This window comes from Arthroderma uncinatum (genome assembly GCF_011692745.1).
Source record: "Arthroderma uncinatum strain CBS 119779 chromosome Unknown scaffold2, whole genome shotgun sequence".
Classification (NCBI taxonomy): domain Eukaryota; kingdom Fungi; phylum Ascomycota; class Eurotiomycetes; order Onygenales; family Arthrodermataceae; genus Arthroderma; species Arthroderma uncinatum.
This window is the reverse complement of record NW_022983864.1, coordinates 5149410-5162704: the sequence shown is the minus strand read 5'-3', so window position 1 is coordinate 5162704 and position 13295 is coordinate 5149410. Positions and strand designations below refer to the sequence as shown.

Here is a 13295-nt window from a genome sequence, read left to right as displayed (position 1 = left end):
GGCCGTGTAGAGCAAACAAGAGTAAGGCGTAAGGTATGGAGAGTAGGATGCAATCGAGTAAGGATGTAGGCGTAAAGAGTAGAGTGGACGGATAGGTAGAAGGGAGGAGGTAGCATGTTAGTGGCAGAAAATAAGGGACCAGGCCCTAGATAGATAGATAGATATATAGATAAAAGTGCGGACGAGAAGAGTAGAAGATATAAAAGATAAAAAGACGGAACAAAGAAAAGTAAGCTGCGTCATGGTAGAGTAGAGGTAGAGGTAAAAAAAAAGTAAAAGGTAGAAATGGATGAGAAATGAAATATCTAACTCGCTTCGTAAGAAAATCAACGCAAGGAAACTTGACGGAAGACAGGACAAGACGAGACCATAACCATAGCCTTTGCATTCTGCATGTATGCATTGCAAGTCATGAATGGAACGCCAAAACAATCACGAACAACAACAAAAGCAGAAGAAGACAAACGAACTCACGTACTGGAGCAGGCAGGTTGAAACAAAAACATTTATACGCCGAGACCCCCAGACCGACCGGGACCAGGAAAAAAAAAGAAAACCGTGTTTTTGAATTGAAAGGAGACAGAAGAGGAAAGATGCAGTATGCAGGATGGATGGATGCAGGTATTGGTAATGAACGGATGGGAGATGCGAATGGAATGTGGAATATACATGTGGTTCAAAGCAGATATCACTATTCTAATAATGATCTGATGTGCTCACCATGCTCGATACCGATGGCGTAGTCGACGGGGCAGAGTCTGACTGAGGTGGGGAATGCGGGTGTCCTGGGCCCTGGGGTTTTGAACGGCGCCAGAAGGCAAGGCGGAGCCGGGACCGGCGTCGAGGTATCGTTGCATTATTGGGCGGTAGGGACGAGAGATGAGCGTTATTTGCATTGTTATCGAATGAGGGAATGCATGGAGGTAATGGTGGGCTAGAAGGTGTTGAGCGAGGATGACTTGTTGGACCACGTCGGCCGCGTGTGTTGTGGCCGTTGTTATGTACGGTAGGTGTCGATTGGGCAGATTTCGTATATGATAGGCCGGCTGGGTGGTTATTACTGCCGTTGTTGTTGTTGTTGCTGCTGCTATTATTGTTGTCTTTGTTTATGAGACTTTTCTCGAACAGACCACTCATGAACTTCGACCGTCTCTCGCCCGGCTGGCGGGTTGGGCTGCTGTTGCTACTGGCGGCATGATCATACCAGTGCTGAGGATGGTAGGCGTCCGCTCCGTCTGTCGGGGGTAACGCGTTGACTGGACATGGAAGGTTTTCGTCAGCAAACATACCCTGGCATGGAATCTCATGTTCATGTTCATGATCATCATTCGGTGCAAGGCTAGAGGTATAGCTGCTAGCAGTGCTGACACCGCCAGCAGCAATGCCATCTAGTCCCGTATGTTCACGATCACGATCAGGAGCATGCGTCCCCGATTTAAAGTTGAGGTGTCGGTATAACTGACAGTTACCATCCTTTTCATCAAAACTGCTTCCTGCACTGATAACACTGCTTGCCTGGGTAGTGGAAGAGAGCGGAGTAATTAGCGTATTGTTCGTATAGGTGCTTGCGCTTTGGGTGCGTACTCCACCGCCACAACCACTGCCTCCGCTTCCAGAGTCAATTGTGCGAGTTGTATTTGGGACCGACGATCGGCCTGCTGAGCGTTGCGATTGACGATTGACGTGATTTAAACCGTTGATAGAGGTGACGTTTGTCGATGTTGTCGGGGGTATCTGCACGTTCGTGTCACCCTCACCGTCAAGTTGCGGTGGAGAGCGAATGGGTGACTGCGGCGGTGAGCGATGTTGAATGGTATATCCCATGGACGCCGGGCCTTCCTCTACCAGCCGCTTCCTATATTGTCTCCATGTTGTGTCTGGACTCTGACAGCGTGGTGTGCTGCAGTTCTGGGCCCTGTGGGACGCCAGCTCTTCCTCGTGGTCGATAAGTTTACCCCATATGAACCTGTTGCGTCGTATGCTGTTGGCGGCAAAGGCCATATCGGGAAGGATGTCGGTTACTCCGTCGAATAAGGGAAGACAGAAGATGTCCATGAAGCCAACTTGGCCCTTTGCTTTCTTGATAAAGTTGCCTAGCTCGGGAGGACCACCAAACAGGGCCGTCTCTATGCCGATGTTTACTTCCATTTCTCCTTGGTTAGCAAATTCCTGCAGTAGGACGTCGGTCCATTGTTCCGCAACGTTAAATGGGCGTGCCTGAGCGAGTTAGTTTACCATTTTCCATTCCTCGGGGGAGGGAGGGAAGGATATACGTACCACGTTACTGATGTCCGCACACTTGATGACCAAGGCACAGAGCAGGACGCGATACTCCCTGATATCCTTCTCCGCCCAGTCGTCCATCTTCCTCCCGTCAGCCTGGAACCTACCCCTGATCTTCCCTAGCTCGTCAATAAAGCGATTGTGAATACCCATATCAGTAGCCAATATGGAGCTGATCATGAGCGTCCGCAGCTCGGTATCCTGGAAAACACTCGGCCAGTGACGGCGTAATATTTGCGAGTAAGCTGCACAATGAAAGGCTTCAAGAACTGATCTGTCATTATATAGCTGGGCAAGCGGGGCGTTGAGTTTGACGAGGAACATGTTGTTGACTCCGGGATGGCCTACGTCGTGACCGAGAGCTGTGACGAGGAGGGTGAGAGCATCAAAGGGGGTTAGGAGGCCGGAGACTCCTGTTCCGGAAGCGCAGTGTTCGGATCCATGGGGGAAAGGCGGAAGTGTACCTATGCGTACGAGGATGTGGAAGGTTGATTGGAGAACATCGACGGCGTGACGGAAGTTGTGGTAGAGTATGAAGGAGTTATATGCCGCACGACAAGAAAGTACGAATTCTCGTAGGTCCTCTATGTCACCGTTAGAAGAGAGAGGGCTTAAGGAGAAGGATGAGAGACGTACCGCGACTGATCCTCCAACGCTTCAACTCGGGCATGATAAAAGCATGTTCAAACATCAAACAAGAAGCATAACAAAGTTCATCATCTGTAAAGTCATGAGCACAGAAATGCCATTCTGCAATTGCAGCCTTGACTTCCTCCTTGCGTTCATCCGATACGCACACGTCGCTGATCAACGAGTCGTCCAGCGCTTCTTCAGGGTTACATATCCTCTTCATCAGTTTCGAGACCCTAAAGCCGTCAGCTCGCCGATACAAGCAAAGGAAGGAATGAAAGAAAGAAAGAAAAACATACATGGCCTCTCGTAAATATGCATACGGTCTCTCATCATCGCCGGTCGTGCTGACGCCTACCCACGAATACTTTCTCATCTTCTGACCGGACATTGCCAGGAACCGACTATTCTCCTTCAGCGCCGCTTTACGTATCCGATACGCATGGGTGAGCAGCCCGTGGACTCTGGTCTGACCGATAGGCGACACCAAGACGTCCACGGCACCTGCGTCTAAACATCTATATATCTGACGGTCATCTGGCCGTTTCGAGCTTGACTTTGTTGACTGGCTGCTTTCGACATGTCTGCCACTCCGCAGCGTATGCGTGGAGGTAGACGACTGAGGCTGTACATTTCTCAAAATGGCGACTGGAATGATGGCGTGTGGTGTTTCGCGGGCCTGTATATCCGCCGAAAAGCGCGAGAGGAGATGGAGGCCGAACAGCTCTTCTGACTCGGATGAGAAGGCCAGACTGCGTCTGGAGGTGGATGTGGACGGAGAGATGGCAGAGGATTGCTGCTGCGGTGACTGCTGTGACTGTGGGAGAGGTGTGAGATTGAGCGACGAGCGACGGTTGTGTGATGACTCCGCATCCCCGGACACGGCGATGTCGATGAAGGCGAGGACGGGCACGATATCAGCCTCGGCGTCGCGGACACGGTCGGGGGTCATCGAGTCACTCAACTCGGCGACCTTGGTAGCGAACGATATCCCCGAGTTGCATATATACACTGTTTTTGTTAGATCACTGTCCGCAAGAGAAGAAGAAGAAGAAAAAAGCGACTGACCCTGCCTGGATATGCTGAGGATGCGAGCCACGTTGACGGCCAGCTCAGTCGACTCCGTCAGGCTCTGCTGGCCGTCCTTATCTACCCAGCGCTCCCTCTCGACCCTGTCGTCCAGGTAGACGGCCCAACACATGCCTGGATCCATCGTCCGTGTCTATGGCTATGAAAGGTGAGGCGTGGGAGTCGCCTGGTGAGCGTGTGTCTGAGGGCATCCAAGTGTGATCCTCGACAGTGGGTGTTTCGTCTTCAAAGTGAGAGAGAGAAGTGAAAAGGAGAGGGAGAGAGGGAGAGAATGGCGAGTGTGAAGTGTTCGATCAGTCCCGATGTGGAAGGCGTGACAGGCCACACGACATGTCACTACCACGACCACCGACTCTGCCTTTCACTCTTCCTCTGCGATCTCTCTGCCCTGCGTCTCTCTGCCTCTCTGCCGCCCTGCTCCGATGTGTTCGTGTGTCTCGCGAGCGTCGGTGGTGGGGTTCAATTAGGCTGGACTCGACCCAGGAGGCCACAGGTGGTGGATATCAGGATCTCGATCGATCCCGAGTCCCCGATCGAATGCGCGCAGGACGGACGGCGAGAGAACCCAAGACGCTGCAGACGCTGGCGACGGCGACGGAGACGGAGACTGCTGAGGCACAGGACTGCGAGAACGGCTGGCCGATTGAGAAGAGTGTGCGTGAGAGCGCGAGACTATGTAAGCGTCGGGGAAGTGGATAGCGCACCCTTGCCGACCAGGTTCCGCGCTCGTAGTACGGAGTTCTCCGTGGTGAGGATGTCGAGTAGAGGATGTCGAGTAAAGGATGTCGAGTAGAGAGTAAGGTAGAGAGTAAGGTAGAGAGTAGAGAGAGAGAGAGAGTAGAGAGAGGCAAGAGAAGGATAGAGTAAGGGTAGAGGTCTAAGGGTAAGCAGGAGGTGAGGCAAGTCTCCGGGCGCCAAGGCCTCGCGAACCTCATCGCAGGCTTCCAGAAGGAGTCGCAGAAGGCCAAGCGACGTATCCGTTTTACCCTCGATACTCGCCTATTTCCTAGCCCTGCTACGGTATGATACAGGGACGGTACGGCCTCGCTTAAGCCCTTCAACCGTCCAGTCTTCTTCTCTCTCTCCTTCTTCTGTCTGACTCGCTGTATAGGCTATTGTGTCCTGATAGCGCCGCTGCTAGTTGTTCGTATTCCCGCCTGCGATCTTGCGCGGCCTTCCAGAAGCCCCCGGGCCTCGCTGCTAGGCCAGAAGCAGCGTCCCTGCCGGCCTGATCAGCCCTGGCTAGCTGGCTCCCGGGGCGCTTGCACTGCACCAACACGGCATAGCCCTCCACCACCTCTACGACGGATACAAGAGACAAAGACAGAGAGAGACAGGGAGGGAGAGACAGACGGCGAGACCGAGTTGATCACCGCGGAAGGCGTCTTTAGTCGCGGGAGTCGGCGATCGTACCGGTCTCGAGAGAGAAAGGACAACGGCCAACGGCGTCGTATCCTCCCTACACTCCTGTTCTTCCCCGGCGGCTCCATCGACACGAGCCTCTCCAGCGATCTATCTCACCCTTGACCGGAGCCGAGGTCGCTCTCTTTCTCTTTCTATTATTTACTTACTGCTGTCCCGTCTTCCCCACGCCACCCCATACTCTCTCTGGCAAGGAACATGAAACACGAAACAGGGCAGGGCCTGCGTGGCGTGATAGTCAACAGGAAGAAGTGTAGACTATAGGCAGGAAAAGAGACAGTCGAGGGCGTTGGACATGGCGTCCGCTATACTCCATCAGGGAAGCCAGCGCCGTGCTCGATCGTCCAGGGCTGAACTCGGATCGACAGTCTGCACCCTTTCTTTATTCTCATCCCTATGAACTGATCTACGGCGTATCGACAACCTTGACTTTCCCAGCTTCCAGGGACACCTTCGACCTTCTCCCGGTTCAGCGGTGATGCGGGGTTAAGGTTCCGAGGGAAATATATAAAGAAAAATATACAGACAGGGCAGGGCCTCGATTAAGGCTGGGAGGTATCGACATGGGCCATGGGAGTATTTTTGGGGATGTTGTGCATGGGGGCTGCGTAGGAAGCCGACCCGATGCTACACCACTACCTGCATACTTACTTAGGTGGCCGATGGAAACGTCTACCTGGTTACAGTTTACGGTACATGTGAGTTCCTAGTCTTTGACTTCCAGTTAGCATTCGTCCGGTCAAGCAGGTGAGTGGTCAAGTGTAACAGGTGAAACAGTCAAAAAGAGGCGTCATTAAAAAATTAGAGTGTTGTTGCGTTTGTAATCTTCAAGGGAACCCAGGCGGGTCACTCGGGGTTAAAAAATGTTTAATCCTTCGCCAGGAGCGTGGGCGTGCTCCGTACGGGGGCATGCAGGGAGAGAAAAGAGAGTACGGAGTAATAGCTTACCATGATTAAGGGAGTGGTTCCGTCGGGACGGACGCGGGCGGACACTAGTTAGTTGTGGCTAGAGTTGGCAGTGAAGGGTGTGTATTCACTAGCGACATGGCCGGGTAAGGTAGGTCATAGATACATGATATTTTCATATCCCATAACGACGTCAGTTTAACCGAACAAATCACCGAATCCTAGTTCATCGTTAGTATAGTCATTATAGTGGTCATGATCATCGATATACTTACCACCTTCAGCATCACTGTCCTCTTCCTCGGACTCCTCCTTGGCCTCCTCCTTGGGCTTGTCGTCTCCTCCCTTGGTCTCGGTGACGGCAGGGCCAGCAGAAGCATAGGAGTCAGGGTTGGCAATGCGGTCCTTCAGCTGCTCAATAGCCTCCCAGCTATAATCAGTCTCGACACCAATAGCCAAACACTTCTTGTAAGTGTTGACAATGGAGTGGATGACACTGGGCATAGTAGGGAAGTTGGCCGCCAAGGACACACAGGCAATAGTGTTGATGGCGGACTGGAAGACGCTAAGGAGGTGGTCTTCCTCGATATCCAACACGCTGGAGTCGAACGTCTGCCCGTTGTCGTAGATTTGGGCGACGGACATACCGTACGTGAAGGGAGAGATGTTCAACATGTTGAGGAGGGTGGCTTCGGATGGGCCGACCTTGGTGGTTGCCTCAACGAGACGGAGCTCACTGGTGATTTCAATGGTACCACGAGCAATCTTGGTAGGGACACCGAGAGCCTGGAAGAAAGAGGTCTTGCCGGGTTCCATACCGGTGTTACCGGCTGGGATGAAGACGTCGACGGGGGCAATGGCACCAGCACGGGCGGGAGCAGCCACACGGTTGGAGAGAATCTTCTCACGAACCATCTTCAAGTCCTCGTTGGTGAAGATGAAGCCGACATTGCCTGTCATCAATTAGCATCATGTTCCTTTTTCCTCCGACAATGTTTGTCAATGCATACCTTTGACGAATGGCAAGAGACGTTCGTACTCTGGGTTGTCGCCAATGAAGCCTTTAAGGGCACGACGAACCTGCGCCAATTAGCATTCCAGCCATCAATCCATCAATTCATCTCAGCAGCACACTTACCATAGTGTTCTTTCCCATCAAGACGACACCCTCTCCACGGAGAGCGAGACGGATCTCGTGCATCTGCTGGGAGCTGACATTGTCGACGTTGACGATGAAGATCGAATGGTACTCTTCGAGAAGGGCCTTGAGCTTATCAAAGTAAGCGGCCTTAGCTTCAGATCTGCCCCCCATGTCTTCTTATGTGTATGAAGAGAGGATATTTAAGGGCAAATGGTCGTTGTTGTGAGATTCGGAGGTTGGTGATGGTGTTTGTGTTTTTTCCTTTCTTCCTCCTCGATTTTCGTTTTTCGACTTTTTGTGGTTTTTCGCTAAAAACGCTAGTGAGTCACGTGATGCATGATATCAACATCCATTTGGAGACGATGAAGAAAGGACGAAGATAGAAAGTTGACTGCTAGTGCTGGATGTGTAAGTATATTCTGCATTTGGTTCGAGGATAGATGTGTTAACGGTGTTTATTAGGTATCTTTACGGAGGTCTAACAGACTCCCGACCTCCATCTCGACCTCTACATAGATAGGCGGGGATATGGCCCTCCGCCATCCAATACAGCGAATCGAGCGATTGCAGCGAGCTCAACGCAGTCTATTCGTCGCAGCAGCTGGGCCGAAGCTCTTTGTTTTCGACGCTCAGAATGGCGCCCAATTGGATACCTGGCCATCGCCAACGGCTGTCCCACAATCCTTGCCCGTCGAGAGCCAACCTATAGCGGAAGACGAAGCCACCACCGATCGCGCAGGTACACCGCCACCAGAGAAACGGCGCAAGCTATCTCCTGCGTCGGGAGAGGTTAAGGCGGACGATAAAGCTCAGCCGGGGTCGGCAGCTAAATCGTCACATGCGTGGACGACCATACCGTTACTTCTAAGTACGCCGGCAGGAGAGCATGTCATCGCAGTAACGGCGGAAGACAAGTGTCTACGGGTTTTTGAAGTGGGCATAGACGGGACATTAACGCAGCTTAGTGAACGGTTAGCTACTAGCAAGTCTCGGTGTTGTTTATACCAGAAGATAACTAACCAATTGCCGCATTAGATGCATGCCCAAACGACCCTGCGCACTCGCCCTGGCACAGAACAACACCACCATCCTCTGTGGCGATAAGTTCGGCGACGTCTACTCGCTCCCTCTCTTCCCGGATGCCGATTTCAAACCCCCCGCTACCGTGGCCGCTGCGCCCGTTGAAGAACCAAAACAGTTCAAACCCTCCGCCACTCCGCTGACAGTTCACACGAAGAAGAATCTATACTCTCTCCAGCAACAACTGCGATCACCAGTCGTCAAGAAGGAGAAAGTAGGACCTACATTCGAGCTGAAGCTGTTGCTAGGCCATGTGTCGATGTTGACGGATCTGGCATTTATATCGTTTGCGAACGAGTCGCGAAGTTATATCCTGTCAGCCGATAGGGATGAGCATATTCGTGTCTCGAGGGGGTTGCCGCAAGCACATATCATTCATGGGTACTGTCAGGGCCATACGTCGTTTGTTAGTAGGCTGTGTATCCCATCCTGGGCTCCGGAGATGCTAGTATCCGGTGGTGGGGATAACTATATACTTGTCTGGAACTGGAGGGAAGGCAGAGTGGTCCAAAAGCTGCCGTTGCAATTATCGCAGCCGACGGGGTCAGATATCACCGTGGTTGGTATGTGGGCAGTAACTTTCTCCGAGTGTTCCAGTCTATATCAACATGCAAAGGGGGCAATTCTCGTCTCCATTGAAGGGTAAGTTCAGTCTCCTGGTGCTAGAGTTAGTAGAGCCTAAACTAATTATATCTTCAGATCTCAAGAACTGCTATCCTTTGGTGTCAAACCTGATAACACCCTTTTGCCTCTACCAACCATCAACGCGGCAGGGAATGTCCTCGACATCACCTGTCTAGACGAACAAGGCACCATTGTCGTATCCTCCGACAGCATCCATGAACCAGGCTCAACAACTCTCCAGCGAAGTGACAAGTCATCCGCATCTATACCTCTACAGCAATTCACAGCCACCCTCGACTCCGGAAGCTTTAGATGGGAGCCACACCAGAATGCAGCTTTGGATATAGTTAACAGCAGCTCGTCCTTTAATGTACCAGTCGCAGATGGCGAGAAGGAGGCACAGAAACAGCTTAAACAGCTTGGTGAATCATTGTATTATATAGGAAATCTCCGCAAGTCTGTGCGGGGTGATGAAGAATGATCAAGGCGAAAAAAATAAGCGATTGGCTATGTACAGTTGATAGAGATTAATCAATGATATTTGATATGGTTATATTTCAGAGTAGAAATAACTATCGCAATGTAGTGGATGTAGATGGAGTTTCTCTCGGGGTTGTAGAGCTGTTCCGCTAGTCCGCCACTTTTTCTATATTTATTTTGATCCTTCGGATATTTATCAACCTTCCATCCTTCACACCACCCACTACAACGAATATACCGACCACAGCAGCCAGCCATGTCTAACCAATTCGCACCATTAAAGAACGATCTCCTACTCCGGGCCGCTCGAGGTATGCTATAAAAACAATCCATTGCCTTGACTATTGACCCCGCGGAGCCTCGGCTTACCCCTCTATAGGCGAAACCGTCGAACGGCCTCCGATATGGATCATGAGACAGGGTATGTTCTCTCTACGTCCCACCAGCATTTAACCAGCTGCACACATATCTAACGTGTCCGTATAGCCGGCCGCTACCTGCCCGAATACCATGAAGCCAAAGGAAACCGCGACTTCTTTGAGTGCTGCCGCTCACCCGAGGTGGCATCAACCCTCACCCTACAGCCCATCGAGCGCTATGGGGGCCTCATTGATGCCGCCATCATTTTCTCTGACATCCTCGTCATCCCTCAGGCAATGGGCATGGAAGTCGAGATGATTGATAAAAAGGGACCATCGTTCCCTTCCCCACTACGCACGCCAGATGACGAGCAGTATACACAAGTTATGAACCGACCTGTCGACGTCACCAAGGAATTAGACTACGTTTATAAAGCCATCACCCTCACGCGACAAAAGCTAGATGGCCGAGTTCCCCTGATTGGATTCGTGGGTGCCCCATGGACGCTGCTATGCTATATGGTTGAGGGAGGCGGAAGTAAAATGTTCGCAGCCATCAAGACCTGGGTATACAAATATGCCGATGCGTCGAAGAAGCTACTGCAGAAAATCTCAGAAGTGTGCGTTGAGCATTTAGCGCAGCAGGTTAAGGCCGGAGCGCAGATGGTTCAGATATTTGACTCGTGGGCTGGAGAGCTTAGCCCGCGATCATTTGCAGAGTTTTCACTCCCTTATCTCCGATATATTTCTACCAATTTACCCAAGAGGCTGCGTGAGATGGGTCTCGGCGTTGTGCCAATGACGGTGTTTGCGAAGGGAGCATGGTATGCTCTAGACGAGCTGTGTGAGTCTGGATATGATGTTGTAGGACTAGATTGGCAGCATGATGCGGCCAAGGCACGAGCTGTGGCGAACGGAAGAGTTGTTTTACAGGGCAATGCGGACCCTGGATGCCTGTATGGTACTAGAGAAGGAATTACGGCCGTGGTGGAGGAGATGGTGAAAGGTTTTGGAGGTGGGAAGCAGGGTTGGATTGCCAATTTGGGACATGGTATGTTTACATTGCCGACTTCTTCATATATGACTGTGTGATATAATGCTAACTGTGGCTACAGGAGTTACGCCATTTGTTAAGCCAGATGATTTGAAGTTCTACTTTGAGGAGATACATCGACTTACTGCTGCTTAGAGGTTTTTATACTGGGACAAGGAATAAACGAATTAGCATTTCAATGTGTATAAATAGCTCAAGTAATTTGGTAACATCTCTACTTCGATCCTATAACCCACCATTAAATCAGGACTACAGAATGAATCCTGTAGTTTAAGTTGTATTTGAGTAGGTACTTTAGTTACTTGGCGATATATATATGAAAATATCCTATTGACTTCGTCCCTGTGATTTTCCACTTCTCAACTATGCATTATATAAACCTCCTATCTATGCTATTTCCCTTTACAAATAGACATAAAAAATTCACTAATAGGGAAATTAATAAGTACAACAGTACTGGCCACTCAGAAACTCCAAATATATACCCACGCTGGAGGCTGAGATCGACATCGGCATCCCACAAAATGGCTCTGCAGCATGTCGAAGGATCAACAATCGAAACCAGGCGAAAGAACAGAATACATATATCTATGTATTCCGCCCTACCAGCCTCCTGTCTCTGTCCACCAAATATACCACTATAAGTGGTGGTTGTGGGAGTCGTTAGTGGTGAGAAGCCCTTTTCTTCAAAGGGAGTGGTCGTCTCAGCTGGCATATTGCACATCCCAGGTGCTCATGCTCTCAGCATTGGGCCAGCAGACGGGTTGGCTAAACGCAATATCTCCTAACTAATGGATGCACCGGACGTCGAGCGTGATTTCCACAGCTATTTCTCGTTTTTCTGGTACACTGAGAATGGGTCTATGGGGACACCGTTATATAACCAGGCATATGCAACGAGTCAACCCTGTGACTGGAACATCACAGTGTAAGTACCGCGAGGAGAGCTAATGCTGTAGTAGTTAGACGTTCCCATGGATGGAACGCATATTGCATCGGGGAGCCAGGTATGATACCAACTTCTCGATGCTGTATCACGCTGGCGTCTGCAGAAATCAGGACACCACCTCTAATCGAACCAAACTATCCTTCCACCGATGATGATCGTGTAATTCTTCATACCGCAATCAGCAGGCCATTAGCTTGGTCATAGACGCCCGAGAGAGATCTGTAGATGCGACTTTACTAGCCAGTCTAGCCTCCCCGCCAGATGCTTACCAGGTGTAAGCTTGCAGTATACCATCTTCTCTATATCTGTATATCGTATATCTGCATATATGTATGTCTGTTTATGTATATCTGTATATGTATATTTGTATATTTGTATATATGTGGTTCACTCCCTCCCCCTTCCTATTTAGGTCACCGCCAAGCCTACCGCTCTCTTAGCTAAGCACACGTGACTTTTCTTCTTTTGTTTCCTCTTTGGGCATCTCGAACTTCACTTCTTCTTTATCTCTTCTTTCTCTTCTTTCTCTCTTCTTTCTCTTCGCTTCGTCTGTCTCCTCCCTGTCCGCTCTCTACTTCTTTCTCCTCTAGTTCGACTCGCAACGCTGGTGGCTGCTTACTCAGGCCGTGGAAGCGTAGAGAAAGCGCTGGAGAACCGTGGAAGCCTCCAGAACCGCGACGCCACACGCCCAGCAGGCACGCCGGGTACGGTATGGTAAGCTACATGATCCGGCATCTCGGGGAGCTCCCTTTTGCCCTCCAACCATAACTAACGGGAGTCTAGATATAAATTTATGACATAACGATAGAAACAAACCCAAGGAACACGCTACAGAAACCAGCGTCTCGATATCTGTTATCGTTGTTGAGATATCTCGATCTGCAGTCTCTAACCATCTCCAACAAAAGTACTGTGGCTGAAGTCATACCATGGAACATTGACCCACCGCGGGCCTCGCATCTTTCTGACTTTTTTCCCTGCCAGAGCCATCCACCGTCGCCAGCTTCAGCATTATCATCATCACATCATCATTTTAACGGAGCTTCCGCCCTCGCATCCATTTTTCTCAACTCTCAACTCCAAGCTCTCGACTCCAGAGGCACTATACAGTCCTCTTGCTGGCCAGGTCGTTCGCCTAATACGCTTGCAACGCCAGACAGCATCGGAGAAGCAAGCAGCCTCGCTCCCTCACAGCCTATTACCGGAGACTCTCTTCACTACCCCTCCCAACATCTAACTCGAGTTACCTCTCCCTCTTCTTTTTCTGTCTCAGTAGAC

General features: G+C 50.7%; 4 protein-coding genes across 4 annotated transcripts; 2 read left to right on the top strand and 2 right to left on the bottom strand.

Moving 5' to 3' along the window:
- Window positions 1-696: 696 nt before the first annotated feature.
- On the bottom strand, window positions 697-4126 carry GIQ15_03508 (Phosphodiesterase; the record flags this gene model as incomplete). The annotated part of the gene is made up of 6 exons (XM_033550925.1): window positions 697-2217; window positions 2278-2696; window positions 2748-2867; window positions 2920-3149; window positions 3213-3924; window positions 3982-4126. 6 exons carry the CDS (start codon window positions 4124-4126, stop codon window positions 697-699), a joined length of 3147 nt encoding a protein of 1048 aa, XP_033408086.1.
- A 413-nt stretch (window positions 4127-4539) lies between these two features.
- GIQ15_03507 (uncharacterized protein) lies at window positions 4540-5529 on the top strand (the record flags this gene model as incomplete). Its single annotated transcript, XM_033550924.1, has 2 exons — window positions 4540-4678; window positions 5114-5529. The coding sequence occupies 2 exons, from the start codon at window positions 4540-4542 to the stop codon at window positions 5527-5529; spliced, it is 555 nt and encodes a 184-aa protein (XP_033408085.1).
- A 999-nt stretch (window positions 5530-6528) lies between these two features.
- On the bottom strand, window positions 6529-7642 carry GIQ15_03506 (ribosomal protein P0; the record flags this gene model as incomplete). Its single annotated transcript, XM_033550923.1, has 4 exons — window positions 6529-6551; window positions 6606-7283; window positions 7341-7410; window positions 7469-7642. 4 exons carry the CDS (start codon window positions 7640-7642, stop codon window positions 6529-6531), a joined length of 945 nt encoding a protein of 314 aa, XP_033408084.1.
- Window positions 7643-7999: 357 nt separating this feature from the next.
- GIQ15_03505 (uncharacterized protein) lies at window positions 8000-11203 on the top strand (the record flags this gene model as incomplete). Its single annotated transcript, XM_033550922.1, has 6 exons — window positions 8000-8442; window positions 8507-9193; window positions 9251-9597; window positions 10035-10076; window positions 10142-11065; window positions 11130-11203. 6 exons carry the CDS (start codon window positions 8000-8002, stop codon window positions 11201-11203), a joined length of 2517 nt encoding a protein of 838 aa, XP_033408083.1.
- Between the last annotated feature and the right edge of the window lie 2092 nt (window positions 11204-13295).